This window comes from Patagioenas fasciata, chromosome 10, assembly GCF_037038585.1.
Source record: "Patagioenas fasciata isolate bPatFas1 chromosome 10, bPatFas1.hap1, whole genome shotgun sequence".
Classification (NCBI taxonomy): Eukaryota; Metazoa; Chordata; class Aves; order Columbiformes; family Columbidae; genus Patagioenas; species Patagioenas fasciata.
The window spans coordinates 15,439,375-15,462,524 of record NC_092529.1 but is presented as its reverse complement, the minus strand read 5'-3'; the positions used below and the strand labels follow the sequence as shown (position 1 = coordinate 15,462,524).

The following is a 23,150-nucleotide window of genomic DNA, read 5'->3' as shown; positions in this document are numbered from 1 at the left end:
GAAGGTAACATGAATCAAGCTCTTTTATTCCAGCTTTAATCTAAAATGGCACAATGGTAACAAATGAATAATATATTCTGTTGAGTATCTTAATAATTTATCATTCTAAAAATTATCTCACCATTTGGAATCTTGTCATTATCTAGGTCAACTGCTTATGCCAATATGTAGTTTGGGAAGGACAAAACTAATCAACGTTACAGACCATGTTGGAAGATGTTCTGCAAGTGCCAAGTGATTATTCCGTCATGGAACTTGAACTGCATTTGGTGTCCTACATTTTAAAGAATGGAAGCCAAGAATGGGAGGCACACCTGAACGTCACAGCTCGCTGCACAACGTGGTCAGGCAAGTGGAGGGATTTAAGAGCAGTACTGGGTCTGAAATTCTACTTGGTGTGTTTTTAGGTCAGCGACTGCCTGTGAAGCTCAGTGCCTTACCTAAGCTGTAAACATGTATTTCTTGCCAATACAACTCAGAACACTGCATAGTCACATATTTAGCGTAAATCTTTTATGCAGGAATATAGCATGTGGGATCCAGCCGTACGCAGCTCATCAAGACATCCTCAGCTATTCTTTTAAAGATATATGACACATTTAAATACTTGTACATTTGTGTGCTCATCAGATTAGAGTAGATGTAGCAATGTAATTTCTATCAAGACAATGAGCATGTCCTATAGTAGGTAAGAAGAAAAAGCTTAAAGAATATCAGTTTGATATATGTGGTACTAATACATACACCTGGCCAGCAATGGACACTTTACCCACTAGCTAAATCTTGGCTTATTTGGTTTCTTTTAAAATGTTATACATTTGGGTAAGTGTTATACATTTATAAGTGTTAAACATTTATAATAAGTATTATGCATGTGCTAAATGTTATACACGTATAACACACATGCAAGCGTTAAACACTGGGATGAATGGGATCCCAAGAGCTGGCAGCAATGCCTGCAGCTCCTGGCTTTGTTTGCACAAGGAGGAGAAGGCATTTAGTTGTACCATGAATGGTAAAAGGCTCACAGTTTACGAGACACTGTTAGAGTATGACCGACAGCTATAAAAAGGAGACACTACTGAGATGGCTTAGATGTGGTATTGTGCATCCTCCGAACTTACTGCTGAGCAAATAGACAAGCAAAAGCACACTGGGGATTGCTTTCAGATATTTTTCTTGTCTGTTTCCACTTACCTTATACCCAGTCACCTCAGACTCATTCTCCATAGCTCTTACTTCCTCCCAGCTGAGGATTACTCTGGAGTCGGTGACATTCCACATGACATTTCCTGGTGGTTGACTGGGTGCTTCAAATGCATAATAAAAGCATGACTTTAATTTAATTGGCATTAGTGATTTATTCTGCAGTAGGAAATAATAGCTCAGGTAATTGACTGTCATTACATTGCAGATGCAAAAACAACTGAAATGTAGCCTGAATACTTCAGAGACTGAATTGGGAAAACAGAAGGAAGGAAAAATAGAATGGCACATAAATGTTATTTCTGAAGTTGTATTATCTGTTGATGGTCCTTCATTAAATACAGCCAAAGAAAAGCATATATCTAGGACATGGGTGATCAATTAGAACAAAGTCTAATGAAGTAAATGATGGCAACAGCCATTTTCTATTTTTAGTATATTGCCAAGAATAAGCAAATACTTCACAATAGATTATTTGTTAGACAAATTCAGTCTTAGTGAATATTCAAATCTACACACACTGTGCTGATTTACTTTAATGTGTTTGTAATATAAAAGCACTTGACAGGGGTTTTTTGTTCTTTTAACATTTCAAAATGCAGTTGATGCCATTTCAGTATCTGCATTTGGAACAATAGTGGGATTCAGCCAAGGAAATCTACTGGGGATTTTTGTTCATTAACAATTTGAGACTGTTATTTTCAAAAGAAGCAGTGTGCTTTGGGCTGTACACTTTAATATATCTTGAAACTGCCAAGCTTTCAGGGAAGGCGAAGGTAAGTACAAGCCTCTTAAGACGCCTCAAGTTGGGTTCCCCAAAAACGGGTCATGCAGTGACACAATCAATGATTAAAATCTTTTCTAAATGTGTTAAGGAAAACAATTTACTGCTGCTGTCACCTAGTGGAGGCAACTGCTGCTTAGGTGGACTGCACTGTGCTTTGATGCTGAAGGGTCCAGTATCAAACACTGACAGTGGTTTTAAACACCTATGCACATGCTTATGGGTTGGGTTTTGTTTTGTTTTTCCTCTTAAACTCTTTCACACAGTTGGCTCCCTACCTTCTTTGTGTGAGCAGTCAGATCAAGGCCCAGCTGATTATACTTCTTAACACAAAGTAGACACAAAAATCCAAGGACGAGACTTATAAGAATTATTCTAATGTCAAATAAGCACACTCAGGTCTTGTTGGGGTTTTATTCAGTATGTGCTTTGTTCGATGTGCTAAGTAGGATTTAGAATGATGCCCTAATGGCCACTTTTTGTAAATGTAAGAGGAGATCGTTTTACTCCTGAGAATTAAGTATCACAGCATTTATTAATAGTTTCCACACTGACATATCAAAAACTGAATTTCAAAAGAAATGAGTCATTCTTCTAAATCCACAACAAAATATTAATGCAACATCTGTAAAAATGAAGAGTAATTATATATAAAAAACTGTAAGCCTCTATCTACCACTTGACTTATGGAAATGATTCAGAAGGCTCCAGTTCACTTCAGATACCAAAATCTCCAGTCATCTCCAGTGTTCAGAACTGCAGAACTTCATTTCTAATAGATCAGATCCTGAACCACCACATCATGTTAAGTCCATATCCAGTACTACATGTGCAAATAGCTACATGGGTTTCTCTCCAGGATGCTTTAAGTTGGCCATATACAGCAGTACACTGGACTGCGGTGGTTTTGCTACTCTTTATTCACTAGCAAGATCCATGGACATAGGGCAACTGACTTTTCTTTTTAATTATTCCAAATAGCTGCTATCTTGTCTAAGGGCCTGACCCAGATCCTGTTGAAATCCATGGGATCAGGTTCTTGTTCACACATCCCAAAGGCAGGTGGTCACTGAAAAAGGACTGAGATAACACTGACCAGGCTGGCACAACCTCTAGTGAGCAGCCAGTAGCCACATATATGATTAATTAGAGAAAACTATTCATCACATGTCAGGTTGCAGGCAATGTATTACTTCATATCAGCCAAGTAATGGTAAATGTGCATATAATATATTTAAGTTCTAGGAAATATGTTAATCTGAGCTGGTTTAGTCCTCAGTGACAGAGTGTGACACTCATTTCTGTGCATAATCATTTCTGATAAACTAGATTATTTCATAATATTAATGATGTGACTACTTTTGTAGAACAATGTTAATAACTATTCCAGGGAATCTGACCTTTCAGACACATTTAATTGTACATTCTTGTGAGTCTGATAAAAATACTTCAAGATTGATGACCCTGATTCTACATTTTATTACAATGCAAGAGCATACTAAAAATATTTCCATTTGTAGAAAAATTAGTGCAGCCTTTGACAATCTGTTCTCCAGCTTAATTTTTCCTTTTAATAGTAAAGTGGCCTCTTGTGTAATTTGTTAAGGGGAAACAATGGACATGAAGAATTGTTTTGCATGAAGTGTATAAGGAACATTGCACTTCAAGAGCCATGCCCTAGAGAACTTATAAATATGTTATAAAACCCTGAAAAATTCAACAAGTCTCTGTTTTTTTTTTCCTTCCAAAACCCAGAATTTGTTATTTTAGAATTCTTCCAGCCCCTAGAAGAATAATAAAGTTTCTATGCTCCACTGGCATAGCTGAGTTTTACTTACTCATCCTGGTAAAGTAGCAGAGGGTAGAATATGAAAGATCTATGATCAGTTTAATAGTGTAACTTGTCTAGTCTGTATGAAAATTCAGGTCATTTATGCATATTGTGATTCCCAGTAATGCACCTATTTTTCATTTGCCTGTAAGTCCTAACACAGCATTCCATCTCTCCTTACTTTAAATTCAAGATACTTACGTGTCTTTTTTGTGGTAGCATTTACTGTGGCACTGAAGGGACCTGCCCCAGCGCTGTTGTAAGCACGGACAGCTGTGTAGTATGCCAAGTTGCTCTTCAAACCTGTTATTCTTATTGATGTCTCATTCCCTGCAGCTTTCACTCTGTTTGAAGATTCTTCTTTTCCACCATTATTCCAGTATCTAACCTAGCAGACATAAACCAAAACCAGTTGAAATCTTGCATGGAATGGGGCTGTTCACCCACAGCATTGCATTAGACTCCTTTAAGACCATTTTTTCCTCAGCTGAAAAAGGTAGAGATACATTAAAGTCTCAAAAATATGTTTACTATGTAAAAACAACAACTTATCCATCTGCTTTTCATGCTTGCTGCTCTTTTTAATGTGACTGTAGGACAAAGGGAACTGAAATGTTAGAACTTGCTTGAATTAAAAAATGACAAGAGGAAAAACCATTACTTCATGTAAAAAGTAATCAAGTTAAACTCAGAAAACTGTACCTTACAAAATAGTTTCTTTGGAAGTAAATATAATTCTGAAAAAATATGTCAGTTCAAAAATACTGTTAGACACATGACTATCAGCCCAGGAAGCAAAGCACCATTTCATTCTGTGTTCTTTGTTTTCAAAGATACTTAGAAGAAAATATCCTTCTTCTGAGTGTAGGTGGGGCAGGAAGAAACCAAGATATGTGGTAATCTTCTGTAAATCTGTGCTGCTGTCCTGCAGCCTGCATGACCCTCCCGGTTCCTGACCCTTTACAAATGGGAGTTTATTTTAGATGAGCTTACCTCGTAGCCCAGTAACCTTCCACTACTCATCTTCCAGGGAATGGCCGTCCAGGAGACCTCGATGACCGAGGACGAGAGACTTGTCGCAGAGACACCGGAGGGTGCTATGCTGGGCTCTGTATTTGGAAATCAATAAATGAGATATCAGCAGAACTGGAAATAAACATGTGCATATTCAAAGTGACCTCATTTCTATTAACTGTTGCTATATTCTCTGGTGAAACATCTCCTGTTAAAATACCTGGAGGTAACTCAATCAGTCTGGAGATAAATTGCTCACATACCTTCTTCAGCTGAAAAAACTGTGGTTACTGAACTAAACGGCCCTTCTCCTTTATTGTTATAGACACCAACTTTGACTTCATATGGTGAAAAGGGCAAGATGCTTTCATTCCTAAAGACATATCTTGGTGTGTCAGGAGAGGTGACCACAGTCTGTATCCATGTTGTGGTGCCATAGGGGCGGAAAGCAACAACATAGCCAAATCCTTCACCATTTTGTAATTCTTCTGGTATGGGCTGTCAGAAAAGCAAGAGACAACAGAAATCTCTGATGTTACATACAGCACTTGTCATGTTTTGCAGGAAGAAAGTACCAACTAACATACATGATTGTAACCAGGTTCTGGTACTGCATTTGGCATCATTCCATCAGCAAATTAACTCTGGTACAGCAGAGCAAAATATGTTCTTTTGAACCTATTTTAACATTTGCACTTCAACAAGACAACAACTTTTAGGTATATTCTTTGTTTTCCACTAAGTATACTGTTTTAAGAGACTCTTCAGTAAATACAAGTATTTTTCAATTTTACAATCCATAGTTCATGAACAATTAATAATTGCTTAGTCAACTGTGACAGAATCAAATACTACTTTTATACAGTGGTTTACACCATCCTCTGATGTGATTATGAGTAGATAAATCACACAGAGTTGTAACAAAATATTAGCATTTTTTAATCATTAAAAAGGGGATATGTAATATGAAGTACGATCTGATTGATTGTATTGGCTAGCACATGCATCCAGAGTTAATGGTAGGAAAGCAAGAACAGCAAATTTGCACTGAAAAGTGTAATTCTTTGCCTCCAACCTTTGAGCATTATCCCTTCCTATTCCCCCGCCCTCCTGCCCCCTTTTTAGCGTTAATATTTGTTTAAGAACAGAAGCAATCGCAGACTAACTAAATTTTCTACTGATTGCCATCTAGCACAGTAACAGAGGAAAGCGAAAGAGGGAAGGCAAACGTGCATAGCTCATGTTACAAAATGTTACCGAGCACATATACATCCTAGATGAGAAGCTGCTGCAGCCAGGGAAATTCATCTTTTAAGAAGAGTTTGAATGAAAACAATCATTCTCTGAAGAAAATTGCTTGCCAGAGAACTTACATCCCACGTTATGACCAGTTCAGACCTGCTGCCTCCTCCCCCACTGACTTCAGATGGGGGAATTTCGGGAACTGCGAAAAGGAAAAGTACAGCTGTCTGCACAGTGTAGATACAAGAGATAACATCATATAATGATGCTAACCCACTGCATCCATATAGCTTTGGCACATCAAGGTAAATGCTTTTTGAGGCCGGTGGGCAGTCCTTGGAAGCCCCAGCCCTGTCCTGTGTTCCCCTTGCTGCTTTCCACCACTGGGGCAGGCTGACGTTCTTCTGAGCGCTTGAAGAACCTCACTAGCTCAGACTGAACCGCCTGTGCTAATGGTTATGAACTTCTGAAAATTTGAAGCATGCTTCATTTTTTTAATAGGGTCAACTTATGCAGCTGTATTGGGTAATGGCCTTATTCCAAGTAAAAACTCCTGGGGTCTTAATTGATGTGGTGTTCTGAGCCACATGCTTGTTACATGGAAGGTGTACACTGATCAAACACTATGAATGAAAAAACCCTGTCAAAATTAACCTCTTTCCATCCATTAATACCTTCAAGACTTTGCAGCACTGCCTGAACTGACAGACTTTGGCATACTAAATAGTTTAAATATATGTCATGCTTCTTGATGTTCATTAATGCAACACAAACTGTCCTACAGGGAAATGGAAAAAATAATTATTAAACTAGTTATATTCAACGGCAATTCCAAGCTCGTTTGCAAAGAGCCAAGGATGTGAACACTCCTTTTTTTTTTTGTTAATATTCAAGATTCTTGAATTAAAAACAAATAGAAGAACCCACTAACCTGCCTCTTCAGTTCTTACTTTTTCTGAGGGTAAACTAGGTTCTCCACCTCCTATTTTGTTACTGGCAACTACACGAAATTCATATTCAACCCAAGGATTTAAATCCACTACTGTAGTTGTGAATGTTTTTCCATCAATCACATCTGGAACTATTAAAAACAAAAAGGAAGAAAAGAATAGAAACAAAGAACATGATGTTCCTGGTCAAAAACATTTCAACAGAGCCTGTAATAAAAATGGTGTTTACCTGTTGTGACTCGCTGCCAGCCAACTGAAAAGGGTGTCCTTGCTTGTATGGTGTAAGCGGTCACTGGGCTGTGATTATCTGTGCCTTCTTGCCAGGAGATCTGAGCCGTGGTATCAGTTATTTCATCCACTTTCACATGTTCGGGGGGGCCAGGTGAGCCTAGAATCAGATTGAAAAATACGCAGTGTTTTGTAAAGCCAGTACCCTGGACATCACTAACAGCAGTACAGATTCCCATTTCATCAGCGCCATGGGAGAAGGAAAACAATTCAGCTTGGAATAAGAACAACTGTAATTATTGTTTTACCTTCACTAAACTTAACTGTGATAATCTAATTCTGAAATACCCTGAACTGGAGCACAAATGACAGGGTTCTGGTGTGGTTTTGTTTTGTTTTGTTTTTTAAGAAACTTTGTTCAGTATGATCCCTCTATCTTTCCACTGTCTTTTACTTTAGTCCTCAATGTCCTCTTTTAATCTACTAATACATCTCTGTAGTCTGCCAATTTGTTATCTACAGCTGTTTTATTGTATGATGCACCGTAGCAATTTTTCAGCACAACATCTGATCAGCACCCTGAGCAGCAATTCAGTCAGGCGAGCTTTCTGCTGCCTGCTGGAAAATCCTGATTCTGGGCAGCCTGGAAAAAATGCCGCATTTTGTCTCACCTAAACCAGCAAAGGGGGTTGAAATAACTATCAGCACACAGACAATTAAAAAATATCTGGTATATTTTAAAATATATTGAATAAGTGTTGATCACATAATGTGCTTTTCTGAATTATAGCTTTTCTCTTGCAATAAATGTAGCTGTATCATCAGCAAAGAGTTACGGTTCTTGCTTAACTGTAAACATTCAAGCTCTGAATGGAAAGGAAAAAGCCTGCATTATATGCTTTACACTCCAGCGTGTCACTAGGAGAAAACCCCTCTGAGGCTCTGGCAGCAGTTGCCCATTTCACAGGAAGGATTCTGGAGTCACCAACCCCAACTCTTCAGTTTGCAGTGGCAGCAACTCCCGACTCACGGCTGCCAAAACCGAGTTCCCCTCACCAGTGACTCAAAGGACTGTCAGTGAGAAAAGATGTGAAGTCAATATTATATCCTCCAGCTCTTCATTTCTCTGGGAAAAATTAGCCTTCATCCAAAAATTGAGCTAAAATTCTCCCTAACAGCAAGGCAGAATGACATAATTCAAATCATGGTCATTCATCACATAATTCAAGTCATGAGTTGGTTTTGTAATCAACGACATCAGTTGTTTCTGCAATGTACAATATAAAAAAGTTAGAAAATATGATTCATGGTAACTGAAGCTGAAATTTACCTCGTACAATAAGGTCTGCTGCAGATGCTACGCTATCCACTTCTGTCTTCACCATACACACATATTTTCCACTATGTTTCAGCTGAATGTTTCTAATCATTAAGTCTCCTGATGCACTCTGTGGAAATACAAAGTTCTTATTAACATAAATGTACTACCTTGTAATTTAATATTAAGATTGTATTTGTAAATGGAAAAGATGAAGTTGCTCAAAAATTGCGTTGGCAGAGAGCCTGAAGGATAGCAAGTTATTACCCATCAGCTGCTCCATGGTAATTATTTGTAAGCATTTTCCTAATAAACAGGAGGTAGTATCCCTCTTACGGGAGAAGTAAGCTACAACATGGTTAACTCATACTGGGAACATACCTCCTCACTGCTATTAGGAACCATGAAGAAAGTCAATGCCCTGTGACCATTTGTCTCAAAATCCTAAGAAAATGCCATCTGATTCCCTTCCATGTGTGACAATAAAACAACAATACCTGGTCTTGTACGAAAACAAAGATGGAAGTATTTGCAGGACAATTCAGCACTGATTGCCTACAATACAATAAGAGGCAAGTCGAAGGCAATCTAAAATCCATCTGTGTGACTGGAAGTGGATATTCAGGGAATATATCCAACAGCAGCAATGCATACTCATAAGAACATAATGTTATATATTAACAAACTAAATTTAAAACATCTGAACAAAGGGACTATCAAACAGAGTAATTTTACTTGAAATAAAAACCAGCTAAAAAATTTAACACTGTATTTACATTATTTGTGGATATTTTGGAGAATAATCTCAAAGTAGTCGGGAAAACACAGAAACTTGCAGCAGCAAAAAGCTACGACACAGAAGGCGCCCTCACCTCCATGGCTCTGCAGACCATCAGTGTGTCCACATTCTTGCCTACCCGGATTAAATCTTAGTGTGGACAAGTCCAGGTGACCTTTCTCCAGTGCTACACAGAACAGAAATAAAGACTGCCCCATGCAGTATGAACAGCTGCTGAAATTGCTTTTGCTTCTCCTGACTGCAGAACAATCTCAGGCATTGCTGGGCTCTATAGGCAGGTGAAACCCGAAACAGTTTAGAGGCAATCTGTTTAAAATTTTGGAATCTGCTTGGTTCGCCGTATTTTTTGTATAAATCATCTATTTAACAAAAAAAATAGAGCAGTAAGACAGTGTTCCGTCCTATATTTTTCTAACCATCTGGAAGACCAGGTGGTGGTCCCATAACGTTCCCACTAACTACTACATGTCAGAGACCTCAGGCATTTGTGACAGGGACTTCATTGCACAGAAAGGTATCCATTTTAAAATAATTTTCCTTTTGCCATGTTATGACCAAGAAAGCTGAAGTTATTTTTGCACAGATATTTTCATTTAACAAATACACACTGCAACTACTGGAAGGCTGACAACGTATTTATGCTGTCTTACTTACCATGACCCACATAAAACTCCACATGAAATTATTCCACTGGCCTTAATGTGATACAAAGGGCATAAAATATTTTTGTGGATCTCTTGGTAACCTATGAAGTTTTCTACTAACAAGCTTCAATCCCTCTTGACACAAGTAAGAGTGTAAAAAAACACCCCAAACTTAAATGTCTACATTCCATAAAACCTCCTAATTCTGTCCCTTATGACAATTTTCCACGTGGAATGTTCTAGATTCAGAGTTCTGAGTTAGCCAATACTCACCCTGATTTTTTTCTTCAGCACTGAGAATTTTTTGTGAAAAACTACATTTTGATGGTTTTTCCCCTCAAGGAAAAAAAAAAAAAAGACACCTAAATGAGGCTTTGATTTGGAATTATGCCTGTGTTTGTTTGAGAAAAAAGCCAGAATTTTTATTGAGAAATACTGCATTTTCCGATCAGCTTATGAAGCCTTAATTGAGCCAGTAAAATGGTCAGATTCAGGCTTTGGTGTGTTTTTAACCTTTCCTTTCTAATATGACTATTTGTGTATACAACCAGAGTACAGCTGGGGCGAAATATTACTAAATAAATAAAGTCCATGTAGCAATACTGGAAGGTAACAGGCTATGAAATCAGAGCATTCCCATTACAGCATGACAGATGGTCAGTTTGTAATTCTCGAAACATTTCGGTGAAAATGTACATGATATATGAATATCTCATGGCTCCTACAAGGAAATCTCATCATCTCCACATGCACTTGTATTTAATCAATTGCAAACTGCAGCACAATCTGTGTGTTTGGTGCCTACTGATTAAATGCTAAATCTTTTGAGGTTTTACAGGCAAAAAAGAAAAAAGGTGCTGAAATGTCACAGTTTCACAGGCAGTAGTGTCTAACACACAGCTATTCCTCTATAGCAGGACACATGGCAAGATTATATGAAAGAAAACTTTATGAAGGCTTATAATGGCCAGTTTCATGCTGATGCTCAGCTGTTTGTTTTGTTATCACTCGGCCGTGGCTTGCACTGTAATAAGGCCTTTTGCGGTAATTGATTTCATTCTCTTGATACATCCTTCATCTGTTCTTAATGCTTTACTTTTCATGTTTTGATTAGAAGGCTAAATTCTACAAGGCATTAAATGTTGCCACCCCCAGCCCTCAGGAGCATCTCTGCATCCGGCACAGCAAATATTTAATGAGACATCAGCTTCTCACCCAGAGAGGCTCAGGCGGAATGCTGAGTGATACACTTGGGATACAAGTGCAGGAAAAATAAGGAAAGATGGGATATTTTTGTTCAGATTTAGGGTGAAGCTCAAAAAATCTGTGTCAGGTTGCTTAATCTGTCATTGCTGTGTTTCACATGATCTTGGGGAAGATCATGTAGGGTCAGATGCAGAAACAGGAGTAGGAACTTGCAGTACTTCAGGTCTAAAGTACAAGGTGTCTGTACAAGGTGTTATGGGCAGCGAGCAAGCTCAGTGAATGACTTCCAACACAGAAGAAAGTTCTACATTCTCGAAAGAGAAGAAACATCCTAATTTTACCATGTTGAAAAAAGAAAAAAAGTAAGTCTGTGCTGCTTAAGGCAAGTGAAGAGAAGGTGTTTGGCACTTACCCCTCCAACCTTTTCAAAATGAGAAGCGTCTTTCTTGAAATCGGTGAGTGTTCCATTGAAATACCAGGTGAAGCTGATGTCCAGTATAGGATCATGCTGAACCTGGCAAGGCAAGACAACACTTTCTCCAACAGTGACATCCATGCTGGAAGGTGCCAAAATAATCCTGGTTGGCTCTGTTGAGAGCAGAAACATCAGTTATTGGATTCCTGTATTGCTGAGCTTTGCTTGCTACTAATATGCTACCATGTTCTTCAAATGTGGTTAATGACAGTCACTTCAAATTATGCAGCTGGGCTATAAATGCGACTGCCCAACCCCTGTTGTTGGAGCTTCATGTCCTTGCACATTTACTAGTGGGAGCTACTCGAGACTGAAAAGGTAAATTTTAACCTGCTGTGTACTGGCAAATATGCCTTACAAAGCTAAATACACTACAACCCACAGCAGTGAAATTACCATGCAAGAGCGTGGTAACCAGCATATACAGTAATAACACTGGTTTTGGGGCAGGAAGCTGTAGTAGAAGCCACTGGGAAGATTAAGAAGTGGGAGAGAAAGAAGGAGCTAATAAAATCTGGAAACTAGAGGAAATCCGCATAGGGTAGAATGCATTGGATATTTAGGTCCATATATAATATAGAACATAAATAGTGTCATTAAGAACAGCTGCTTCTTATTCCAGAATCACATTAATGGAGAAGAATTTCTAGTGCTGTAAATACTGTAGAAATAAAATTTCCTTGTAGCAATCCTTTGTATCTAATTCTATTATTTGTGGGGATATGAATCATTTAGGAGCACAGACTGAAAATGCGAAACTGTTAATTCACTGAACAAAATAATTCTGTTTGAATATATGAGATATATAGAATATGTGATGCAGTACAATATTAGAGAATTCTGAGTCTGGAAAATCTTTCTGATATTCCAATCTTTAAAAAAAAAAAACCATAATGAGAAAACAGAGTCTTCACCTAAACTTCACAGACCACTTGTCCCATTAATCCAGTATCTCAGACAGCAGCTACAAATGAATGACAGAGAGGAAAAGGCAAGAACTCCTTTAGCAGCACTTCCGTATACAATTTGCTTTTGAAAGACTTTAGACTTTACTGCTCATGGAGTCCCTGAGCGTGCCTGCAGCTGGAGTTTCTGCTACATCTTTTTCCATAAGCAAACAGCATATACTTCTTTAGGGCTAAACAGATGTGGATTGGAATTTAAAATTACTCCCAATACTCTATCTAATTGCCATGATTTTTTTTCCCCCCAGAAATTTAAAAAAAAAATTAATAAAAAAATAGAAGCATAATTGCATTGTGTAGTATTTAAATAACCGAGAGAGGGAAGGAAGGTGTTCAGAACTCCCTCATATTGGAGGAGTATCTTGGTCAAAGAGAGCAAACCCCTCAGTTTCTTTACTCTCAACCAATAAAATACCAGTAACAAATATCCATTTATATATTGTCAAATACATGAATTCTCACAATCTTTACTCTCCACCACATTTAGTATTTTTTCAATAAGCAAACTCAGACTCCACGTGGTTGCAGACTTGTGTTGCAGAGTTTGCAATTCCATTTCCATCACCTCACAGATGACCCCATTCCAGCGCACCTACCTGTAACTATTAAGTTTGTTGAGCCACTGGCTGTTCCAAACTGGTTTGTTGCCAGGCATGTGTAGCTTCCAGCATCAACTTTGGTCACATTGGCTATTCTTAGTCCTCCATCCTTTAAAAACGTGATTCTAAAACCATGGAGATGTTTTAAAAGTTGCAGCACTGGTTTGTAGATAAAATGCTTTAATACTTATATGGTTACCTCGGAGATATCAAACTGCATCAATTACCAACCTAGTGTTTGAAAATTTTTCAACCATACACTGACAATATACAACAAATTTGAACCCATCAATGTATTACTCACCATTTTGGACACGAGTAGAACCAACGTTATAAGGTATGTATGTGCGCATAGGTATGTTTGTATGTTTGTGTGTGTGAAAGAAAAATCTCACATTGACTCCATATTTTCCAGCTGCACCAACTGAATCTAGAATAATTTTCAACTGTCTTATGTTGTTTACCTTGTGTGGTCTTTCATCGTAACTTTGAAATAACTGTCTAACATTCTTACGAAGATGCAATGGGATTTTCCATAAGCATTGAAGTCAATAGGTCATTTGCACAACTGACTCTGTAAAGCAGGATTTAGCCCATGTACATATCAACTCGGTATTTGTTTAGAAAGCGAACTGAGACGTCTCACTTTTGCAGACTTTTATCTCAGTTTCTCAGAGAAATGCTTTGTGGAAAGACCTGAAGGAAATAAAATTCCCTCTACCCCAGACAAACTCCACAACTGAGAATCATGAACAAACCACAACAATGCTTATAAAAAATGTGAACAAAAGAAGACTTGCAATACTGATATAGACAGAAGAGCGCCAACATCCCAATAGCAAAGATGACATCCTAGACAACAGGTAGGGGCAACTTGACTCCCTCTTTCCGGTCCTCCCATCTGTCATACCCTTAGATGCAGGACTTTCTACCAAGTCTTCCCTGAGATAACCTAGAACATCTACGTAACTAACTGTATACAAAAATGTCCAGAATAATTAACAAAAAATTAAACAACATTTTCGTGATACACCTAATTGTATCTCTGATCACATCAATCTCAAAGGTCCCAAATGAGTTGCAGCGAGGCTATTCTGTCAGCTCTCTGACACTGTAGCTAAATGACATTTTGCAAATGCCCCAAATGCCCTCATCTAGCTACACAGGATCAACAGAAGAAAAAACAACGTGAACACTCCAGGGGAACCTCCAACTACATTAGCTGGTGTCGTACACAGTTGTCAGAATCAGTATCAGCTGAGGAAGCAGCAGGTGTCACAAAACTTAACATTACTATCGCCCCATTCTCAGAAGAGTCATGAGGATTTTGCCTTCTCACTAAAATAATTAAACAACAGGCTTATTAAAACTAAGATAGAATTAAGTATCAAGGTTTTTTAACGACAAAAAAAAATCAATTATAGAAAAAATATTGACAAAATAAATTATTTATTGGTAAATTGAAAAGAGAAATGCTTTAATACTTTACTTTTTCAATTATAAAACAGTAAATGCAGCAGCACAGCCTATGAAAAAACTAAACCCAGAAATAGCTCTACCCCTTCCTGCTGAACCACTAGACAAACTGCAGCTTTTAGTATCCTTAAAATTATTAGATATTCATAGACTGTGAGAAAACAAATGTACTGTGGCTGGCCCACTGCTGGGAAGCGATCTGGATCTCTAAAACAAAAAAATAGCACATCCTTTGGCATTCCCTGTATGTACAAGAGTTTTTCCAATATGTTTTGCTGAAGCCCAACAATATTCAACAAGCTGCACACTTTTGAGGCACTGGCAAATGGCAGGGCAGAAGCTTTTAGCCCTGTAAAGCAGGGGTAACTGGTGGAATAATGCTTGGGCACGCACCCATGTGCACAACTGGAGACTGATTCAGGACCTGTTTGGTCATCAGATCAAAATACCACTGACAGAATCATCATCTCTTGCTAACACTTGAGCTAAATTGTGGAAAATAAATCTTTGAGAAGATTCTTTTTTTCCAATGGTCAAAGGGATGGCATAAAAAACCCCAACAAACCTACAACAGCCAAATGTCTTAACTCATGTCCGTGCTCTTTGACTGAGTTCAGCAGAATGGGGAGAGGTTCCTGACTTGAGAGGCCGATGTTGGTAAAACCATGAGAGTCTTCCTGTCCCACCAGATAAGGAGCAGGTATTTGGCATTACAAATCTTCCAGACAGCTGCAGGACTTCCGCGGGGTTACAGTCTCCATCAATTCTGCCCAGTCTGTCAGGTTTTATACATGACATTATAATTTGTTATTAGTTATCTTGGTCATAACCGACCATGGAGAAATCGAACTGTGAAATGAGCACACGTACTGATAAATTATTTTACTATTGTTACAGACTGCACCGAATTTTCATATTTTCAGATATTGACACAAATATCACCTGGGACTAGAGATCAAGTGGTGATCCAGGATGCCAGTCTGAGATCTGTCAACTTCAGGATCTGCACTGTAAGAATATTCAAGCTATTCTGCAGTCACTGTCCCTGTACCTACTTGCCCAGAGATCTGGGACAGTGTTATCTAGTGGTTTGCATAGTTCTACTTACTCTCCAAAATCCAGTTAAATTGAAATGTTGGTACAGTACAAGCATATAAACATGACTAAGGGCCTCAGGATCCAAGATCACAAGGCTGCCACCTGAAATTTGGTGTCATAACTGAAACTGTTAGTGAATACAAATTTGTTCATCTTCCTGGGACAATACTTTATTACTAAAATAACATACATAAGCAAACTAAGTAATAATTGTCTTTTATATTTGTCAGAGTATTCAGCAGAAAAGCCAACTATTTTATATCCTTATTGATATGATAATAAACACAAACATATTGCTTTCCCGTTCATAATATTTCAGTACAAAGTAACAGTGGAAAAGTGGGTCAAAATTGCCTTTTTATCTATCAATCAAATTCCAACTAAATTAAACCAAATTAATTAACAAGAAAGTCAGCAAAGAGAAAAGCTCCTACTGCAGTAGGGGTAACTGAATGCATTACTTTCCACGTCACAACATTTCAAACTGTAACACGAAATAAAAATACTTAATTCAAACTGTAGAGAAGATAAAACCAGTAATGGATACTTCTAAGAATCATGCAGCATTTTATCAGGAAATTATTTTTGCTCTTTTCTTTCCCCCTTAATTTGACATCACTTTGCCACAGTTAAAGGTGCTGGAACTGGAGTTCTTTAAGAGAACCGCACTGGCATGTCTTTTAGTGACATAGTTTGCAGCATCTTTTTGTCTTTTTCTAGTCTTGGTAAATCTAGAAACATCTAGGAATAAAGGTATTAATCTGTTTCCAGTCAGGTATTTGAGCCAGGAGCACAGGACCCACAACAGTCAACATGTAGCAATGGTCTTGTACTATATATCAATTAAAAAGCACATACATACATAAATCATTTAAAGGCATATCTAAATGGGTATCTAGGTTGAAGCATATTTTGATATATCTTTTGTTTTTGATGAATTAAACTACCATCAAGTACATTAAACTTTGGTTAAACATCTCATCTTCCTTTTTTGGAGGAAAAATAAAAGTTCATCCATCTGGAGATGGAGGTGTCTGAGGCCAACTTTCCTACACAGAAGAAGGTGTTCGACTGCTCTGATCTGTCTGCCTGGAGATCCTGGCAACTATGGTCTGTTATCAGTAGATGTTGCTCCAGATTTGTCTGGAATAAACAAAACTTGGTTGTGGCTTTAATGACTTCAGATAATATGTATTTTAGATAACTTTTTTAAAGGCCTTATGAGATGGTTGGCTAAGAACAGCGTGAGTAAATACAAGCTGTTCCCAATGTGGTGGTACACACTATAACCATAATATGGGGTGAACACTGGCGTATGCAAGGTAACCAGGAACCCTTGGTAGCTGATCTGGCAGTCAATAAAGACAAGAGAATTCTTGCTAATTCTAGATTATTTTCCTCATTACATCACCCCAAAATATTTATTTCAAAGGTCCAAAACTGCATTCTGGTGGGAAGCATTTCTTCCTTCAGTGTCCAAATAATTTAGTTCCCATTTTATGTCTTTCCTTCTGTATGTTCTACAGTGACCCCTATGCCTTCAATTCTCTCTGTATTCCACTGCTTTTCACCATCTAGCTCTCTTTATTCAAGATATTCTTAAAAAAAAAAATCACATACTTCGCAAAACTAACAAGAAGCAAGATTGCATTCTTTGACGTTTGAGCAACTTCTCAGTCCAGAGCCCATGAATCCATTTTGAATTATATTTTCTTCCCTCCACAAGACATAATATTCAGCTCATTTAATTAAAATTTACTGAGTCATTATCCAAATCTTCTACATACTGAAAACGCAGCACCATTTAAAAATAAATTAAGAATACAAGCAACAGTGCCATCAAAATGAAAATTTTTCAGGCTTTACTAAAGTAATGCGGTCATTACCTCCAGTGAAACATATGTTCTCTTATGACAAAATACTAGGAATACATCTAAATAATGGCGTACTTGTGCTTTAATTTTATAATTCAAATGGGAGTTTTCTTAAAATTTATCAATTCTATCCATGTTGATGCGTCTTGTGTGACATTTTCACTTTTATAGATGACATAAAGAACTAGTTCCACCCTCATGCTAAGCCATGTTTGGCCTCTAAGCCTTCCAGAAAGCCTTTCCAGTTCAGGTACAACCCAAACGTGCATGTTCTAACCAGGGTATCTCTACCAGAGTGCTGGTGGAGTGTGCTGGTGTGTCCTTAGAAGATGACAGGCTCCAACATTTGCGTATGTTTACATGAAAAATGAAAGATTACACTGTTTCTGTTCCCTAATCAAGCTGAATAAGTCCACTACACCACAAGCAGACCTACCAAAACCAACAAGAATATGATTTTAACAACTCAAGGTCAAACAGATTTGGGAACTATACATGTATTTATCCGTGTGAGATACAGTGCAAGAGCTATTCCCTTGCAGGAACTGACTTATGGGGACAAACTCACTTGCTGTGTTCTCTGAAGTCCCCGCTCGCTCTTTACAAGCACATGGCAATTGTAAAGAGGGGACTCTCAGGCTCTGTGTCTCCTACAGAGCACTCTGTGAGCCTGAACCCTACTGCAGCTTTGAGCTCCAAAGGTAATTAAGCTCATTCTGCCTCTCCTACGTCTCCTAGGTAAAGAGCAAGCTGGACCTCTGTGCCCAGCATTACCCCTTTCGGGAACACATTCCTCTTTGTTTCTGCAATTAAAAAAGACACCTCCCCAACAGACTGCTCCACTAGAAATGCAGTTAATGGTTGAAAACTGTACTGTTAATTGGAAACCCTTTCCTGAATTGCAACAATTGTAAAACTGCAAGAAATTAATGAATTGCAATTATTCATAGCAGACAGTAATGAACTCCAGGGCTTTCTGCAAAGAATCACATTTCTGCTTTTCTCTCAAGGCCTTAATTTATATTAATTCAGGATTATAGGCTTGTTATGATGTTTCCTCTGTAAAGCCATTTACAGTGTGCTGTCAAAAATATAGTAGGAGACACTTTGGGCCATATTTTGGAAATACCTGCACTTTGCAGAACTAAAAGCCATAATTTATGTTCTAAGCAGACAGCATCATATATGCTCAATACATTTTCAGAAACTGAATATCACTTTCTTTAGCCTGACACCATCACCGCAAATGAAACTGGTGGGTACTGCTTTTGAAGGGCAATCCAAAGCAACCATTAAGACCAGACCTGATACCTCTCCCAGACAGAAATCTCACAAGGCGAGGCACGAGTTGTGGCTGGAACGCTCTTCCCCTGAACATGTGCGGACCCTTCCAAGGTCTAGGCATTCCTGGCAGCTTTGACTATCACGAATCAAACCTACACAGGTTATCTGAAGGCTGATGACAGGCAGCTCCAAGAGACAGGCAGGAGCATGAAGGATATAATTCTTCTTGCCTGCCTTTTTATGAAAATAGTATGGGGGCAAAAAAGTAGGATTTTTCCTAAATGGAGAATATCAGGTGTTACAAATTTATGTATGTGCTTTACAAAAGTGACCACAAAAATAAGAACAATTGACAACGATCAAAAAGCAACAGGTTTCACATGAGTGAACGTTGTGGCTCTGTGTTACAGACTTATTTATCAATATGATATTATGTCATTTCAAGGTGATAGGAGGTTTCACGTATTAAAAAAACACAGCTAGGCTTATTTTGAAAGATATTTTGCTTGCTTGCAGGTATGCAGCCAGCGAGTCTGTGGTACTGTGTCAAGTTCTAGAATGACAGATGCCTAATCTCCCAAATTGCCGTGTTGACAACACTTGAACCCATGAAAAATATTGTGTTTCCTGTGAAGAAAGAGCCAGAGTTGCACAGATCAAGATGACAGCAAGTGTCCAGAACTTTTGGGTACAAGGACAGAGCTCTAGCCTTATGGTGGAGCAAGTAATGGTCTCAACCACAGCCTTGGAAAGCTTTGTCTTATCTGGCAGCACCTTCTCCATTTAAAAATTTCAAAAGAAAAAGACAACATTGTGTTTCACAGAAATAGGACTGGAAAAATTTCACCTGGTTCAGTTTGATTATAAAATTTAATCAGCTGACTTGTGCAATTTTATTTTATGACTAATTCAATAATGCTTTAATGGTTATTGCTGGAAAAAATTGTTTACATCTTGTTGGAAGTCAACACCTAGGTGAATAACAAACTCTCCACTGAGTATTACTAACATGAAAACACATTCACTATCATGTTAAGACTAAAGAAATGGCAACATACATTATCTTTGACAGATAATGTTAATGGTGGTTTGAAAAGAATCTGAAAGTCTCTTCTTTTCCTGTTTTCATCTGCTATTCTGGATCTCCCAATTATTAAATTTTTATTTTTTGTCTCAGTCCCATTCTTACCATGGCTGTAATATCTCATCTGCCTTCTTGCCTGCATTTTCAGAGTATTTTGTTGAAGGCTTTTAGTACTGTTTCATAGGCTTTGCTTTTCCAGTTTTCCATCAGTACCTAATTGTAAGTCAGGCCAAACTCTGCATTAAATGGAAAATGAACTCTGGCCTTTGACCTTAAAGAAAGCAATATGCGTGTATTCTCAGTGCTCAGATACAGTAACAATTAAAAAACAACCAAACAACGCCGCCAGCTTGACAGAAACTTTACAACTGTTGCGATCTACAGATAACACTACTGCATAAAAATACATAAATAAGTTTTTTGTAAAATTAAAACAAATAAACCAATGTAACTTGATACCTTTCATTTTCGTGTAGCTGCTCACCTCCCTTCTTCCAGGAGCATTTGGCCTTAGGAGAAGCTTTGGGTTTACATTCAAAGTCAACTGTACTGCCTATTTGAACCTGGATCAGTTTCTTCATTGGATTCTTGGAAAAATCTGGAGCAGATGCTTTAACAGAAGGGATAGTAACAGTGAAATAAAGCATGTTTCTTTATATTAATGATTACTACTATTTAGCACTTACATGACACTTCTCAAATTCCAAACATCATTAAAAACATTAATCAGATAGTGCAAATGGATCTTCCAGTAGACAATGATGTGTTTCTCCTCCTTATACTGGTACAAAAATAAAGATCTCAGTTGTGCAGAGCGTGTCACCTAACGAGGCATGCCCAGAAAATCACACTGACTTCACATTAGCTGAAGCTCACTGAACCCAACAAGCGTTAAGCCCACGCCTAACCTTACGCTTTGCTGAACATGAGTGTACATGACTTGCCTAAGTCCAGGGAGGGTCGCAAACACCAGCAGTTCATTAAAACTCAAGGAACTGGTTGGATTCCAGTTTTGTGTGAGAGTGCTATGTCAGATCAGGTATGTCATATGACATAAAATTACAGCACAGCTCATTCTGAATGGGTACGGTTTGCATTAGGTAACAGTTTAGAAAAGGCACATGGCTTCCACTAGCACTGAACTTTGAGAAGAATTCAGTATTTTAGGAGATCAAGGCTGAAAGAGCAGTCTGCTGATTGTCTGGAACCTTACCAACAGAAAGAAAATAACTTACGTCCCCAAAACACACTGCTCTTACAGGCTTAGTTTGAAATCTGTCTATGTTGGAGGCAGAAATCGCACAAGCGTTTGAGTGTATAAAGCAGCCAAAAGTTCAGTGTTTTGCTCAAACAAACGGTTGTTGCTATATCAGACTCATACACACACCGTTTGAATGCCTGAATGACAAGCCCTTGTCCCCTCGATCAAGAAAGGCTGTACACAAGAGCAGCCCATTGCTTTTCAGTGGTGTTGGTCCCCTGGGAGCACTGGAGCCACGGAGCAGAAGGTGAGTGCAGAAGCACGGAGCCAGTGCCGCCTCCAGACCACATGGGAGGTTCTAATCTCCAGGCCTGTGTCCAACCTACCATCTCCACTCTTCCCCTAATTAATAATTTAGCTGTGTTCTGTTTTACAGTAATGAGTGATTGGTCTACAAATCTGCTGGAAGCAGATGAGTCAACCTCTCAGCACTACAGATAAAAAGATATTAGGTTGACAAAAACGTTTGTTTCAGTGACAGCATCTGAGTGAGTTTAATTTGAGATCACAACAAGGTGGAATACGAGGCAGGTGGAGGGTGTGTGAGGAAGGAGACTGAGGTTTGTGTTTTAGTGAAAAAGGAAAATCTTACCTACAACCCTGAGCTCTGCACTTGAATAGATGACACCATGTTTATTTTCAGCTATGCACTGGTATCTGCCAGAATCTGTCAGATTTAGATTTGATATTGTAAGTGCACCATTTTCAATTTGGATCCTTCCCTGAATATTAAGAAAAATATCTTTATTGATGATATATTTCCTGTGAAAAATTTAAAATAAGTAAGAAGTATAAGTAGGACAGTATAAATACAATAAATGGGGTAAATGTAACAGCGTAACCATTACAACAGTTCTAAAATAAGTGACATGGTATGGCATCAGTGCTCAAATAAGGAGAGTTGGCAACACAGTGTATGAAATCAATTCTTCAAACTTGCTCAGTTTCACAGAGGCTCTACAATCTCAAATACATTTGTATTTCCACATAAATATGGGTAAAATCGCATTAGGTTACTCATGACAGACCACAGTATCCAAACTATACAGATGGCACTGGCATTTCATACTATTTAGAGATTTCACACATGCCATTTGCTAATGAGATCTCTGTAATGCTATGCAGAAAAACTTCCAACAGTCATTAAATGGAAGACACGTATTTAAGTGCCTTAGAGCCGAGAAAGCTACTGAAGCATAGGGATCTTCTCACCTTGCTTATTCTTGGAAAGCTACATGTATTACAATAAGAAGTGACTCATTTGAAGGATGAAGTGGCAGGAACAGGTGAGAAAAAGACCTAATGACAAAACCAAAGGAGCTTCTCCTTTTGGGAAAACCAGAGAAACAATGAGAAACAAAAGAACAAACTACACTCAACAACATTTTCTGATTTTTTTTTTATCTAGACGTGGGTCACCAGCCCTGAGGCAAAGGTACTCACTCTGCCTTTTTTAAGGCCATGTATTCACAGTTGGCCACACTGTAGGTGACTCCAGGCACCTGTGGGCAGCCAGGACAGCCCAGCTCAGCTCCCTCCTTGACAGGTTCCCTCCCAGTTTATTGCAAGGTGCTCAGTCAGTTAGGCCAAGGACAAAACCAGTCCCAAGGAGGAACAAACCTAAGCTGCCACGTCTTGATCCTTCCTCTAGCATCCCAAACTGCTCTTCTTACTCTGCCTTACAAGAAACTTGTTTAAGGAGAAGGGGAGCTAAGCTGAAGAACCCCAGCAAGAGATTTTTGTGGAAGACCCACCATGAAGGATTAATGCAGTAAAGGAGCTTACAACAACTGATAACGATACACAGAGAAC

At 38.4% G+C, this 23,150-nt stretch overlaps 1 protein-coding gene and 1 long non-coding RNA gene across 11 annotated transcripts in view; one reads left to right on the top strand and one right to left on the bottom strand.

The window, feature by feature from the left end:
* Positions 1-6,906, top strand: part of LOC136105756 (uncharacterized) — a 206,547-nt gene extending 199,641 nt beyond the window's left edge. For 8 of the 10 annotated variants that reach the window (XR_011740753.1, XR_011740750.1, XR_011740752.1 and 5 more), the window contains one exon: positions 147-1,341. This is a non-coding gene — a long non-coding RNA (uncharacterized lncRNA). Of the gene's footprint in view, positions 1-146 lie in introns of all 10 variants that reach the window. The other 2 variants (XR_011740748.1, XR_011740749.1) reach the window with 2 other exon arrangements.
* LOC136105755 (contactin-3) overlaps positions 1-23,150 on the bottom strand; it is a 108,370-nt gene that overhangs the window by 2,905 nt on the left and 82,315 nt on the right. The window contains exons 8-19 of the mRNA XM_065845558.2: positions 21,931-22,060; positions 20,537-20,687; positions 13,259-13,386; positions 11,635-11,810; positions 8,586-8,703; positions 7,257-7,415; positions 7,009-7,158; positions 6,209-6,279; positions 5,099-5,333; positions 4,815-4,930; positions 4,023-4,209; positions 1,198-1,310 (exon numbers count right to left, since the gene is read on the bottom strand). Of these exons, the coding sequence (XP_065701630.1) occupies positions 1,198-1,310; positions 4,023-4,209; positions 4,815-4,930; positions 5,099-5,333; positions 6,209-6,279; positions 7,009-7,158; positions 7,257-7,415; positions 8,586-8,703; positions 11,635-11,810; positions 13,259-13,386; positions 20,537-20,687; positions 21,931-22,060 (1,734 nt within the window). The remainder of the gene's footprint in view (positions 1-1,197; positions 1,311-4,022; positions 4,210-4,814; positions 4,931-5,098; positions 5,334-6,208; positions 6,280-7,008; positions 7,159-7,256; positions 7,416-8,585; positions 8,704-11,634; positions 11,811-13,258; positions 13,387-20,536; positions 20,688-21,930; positions 22,061-23,150) is intronic.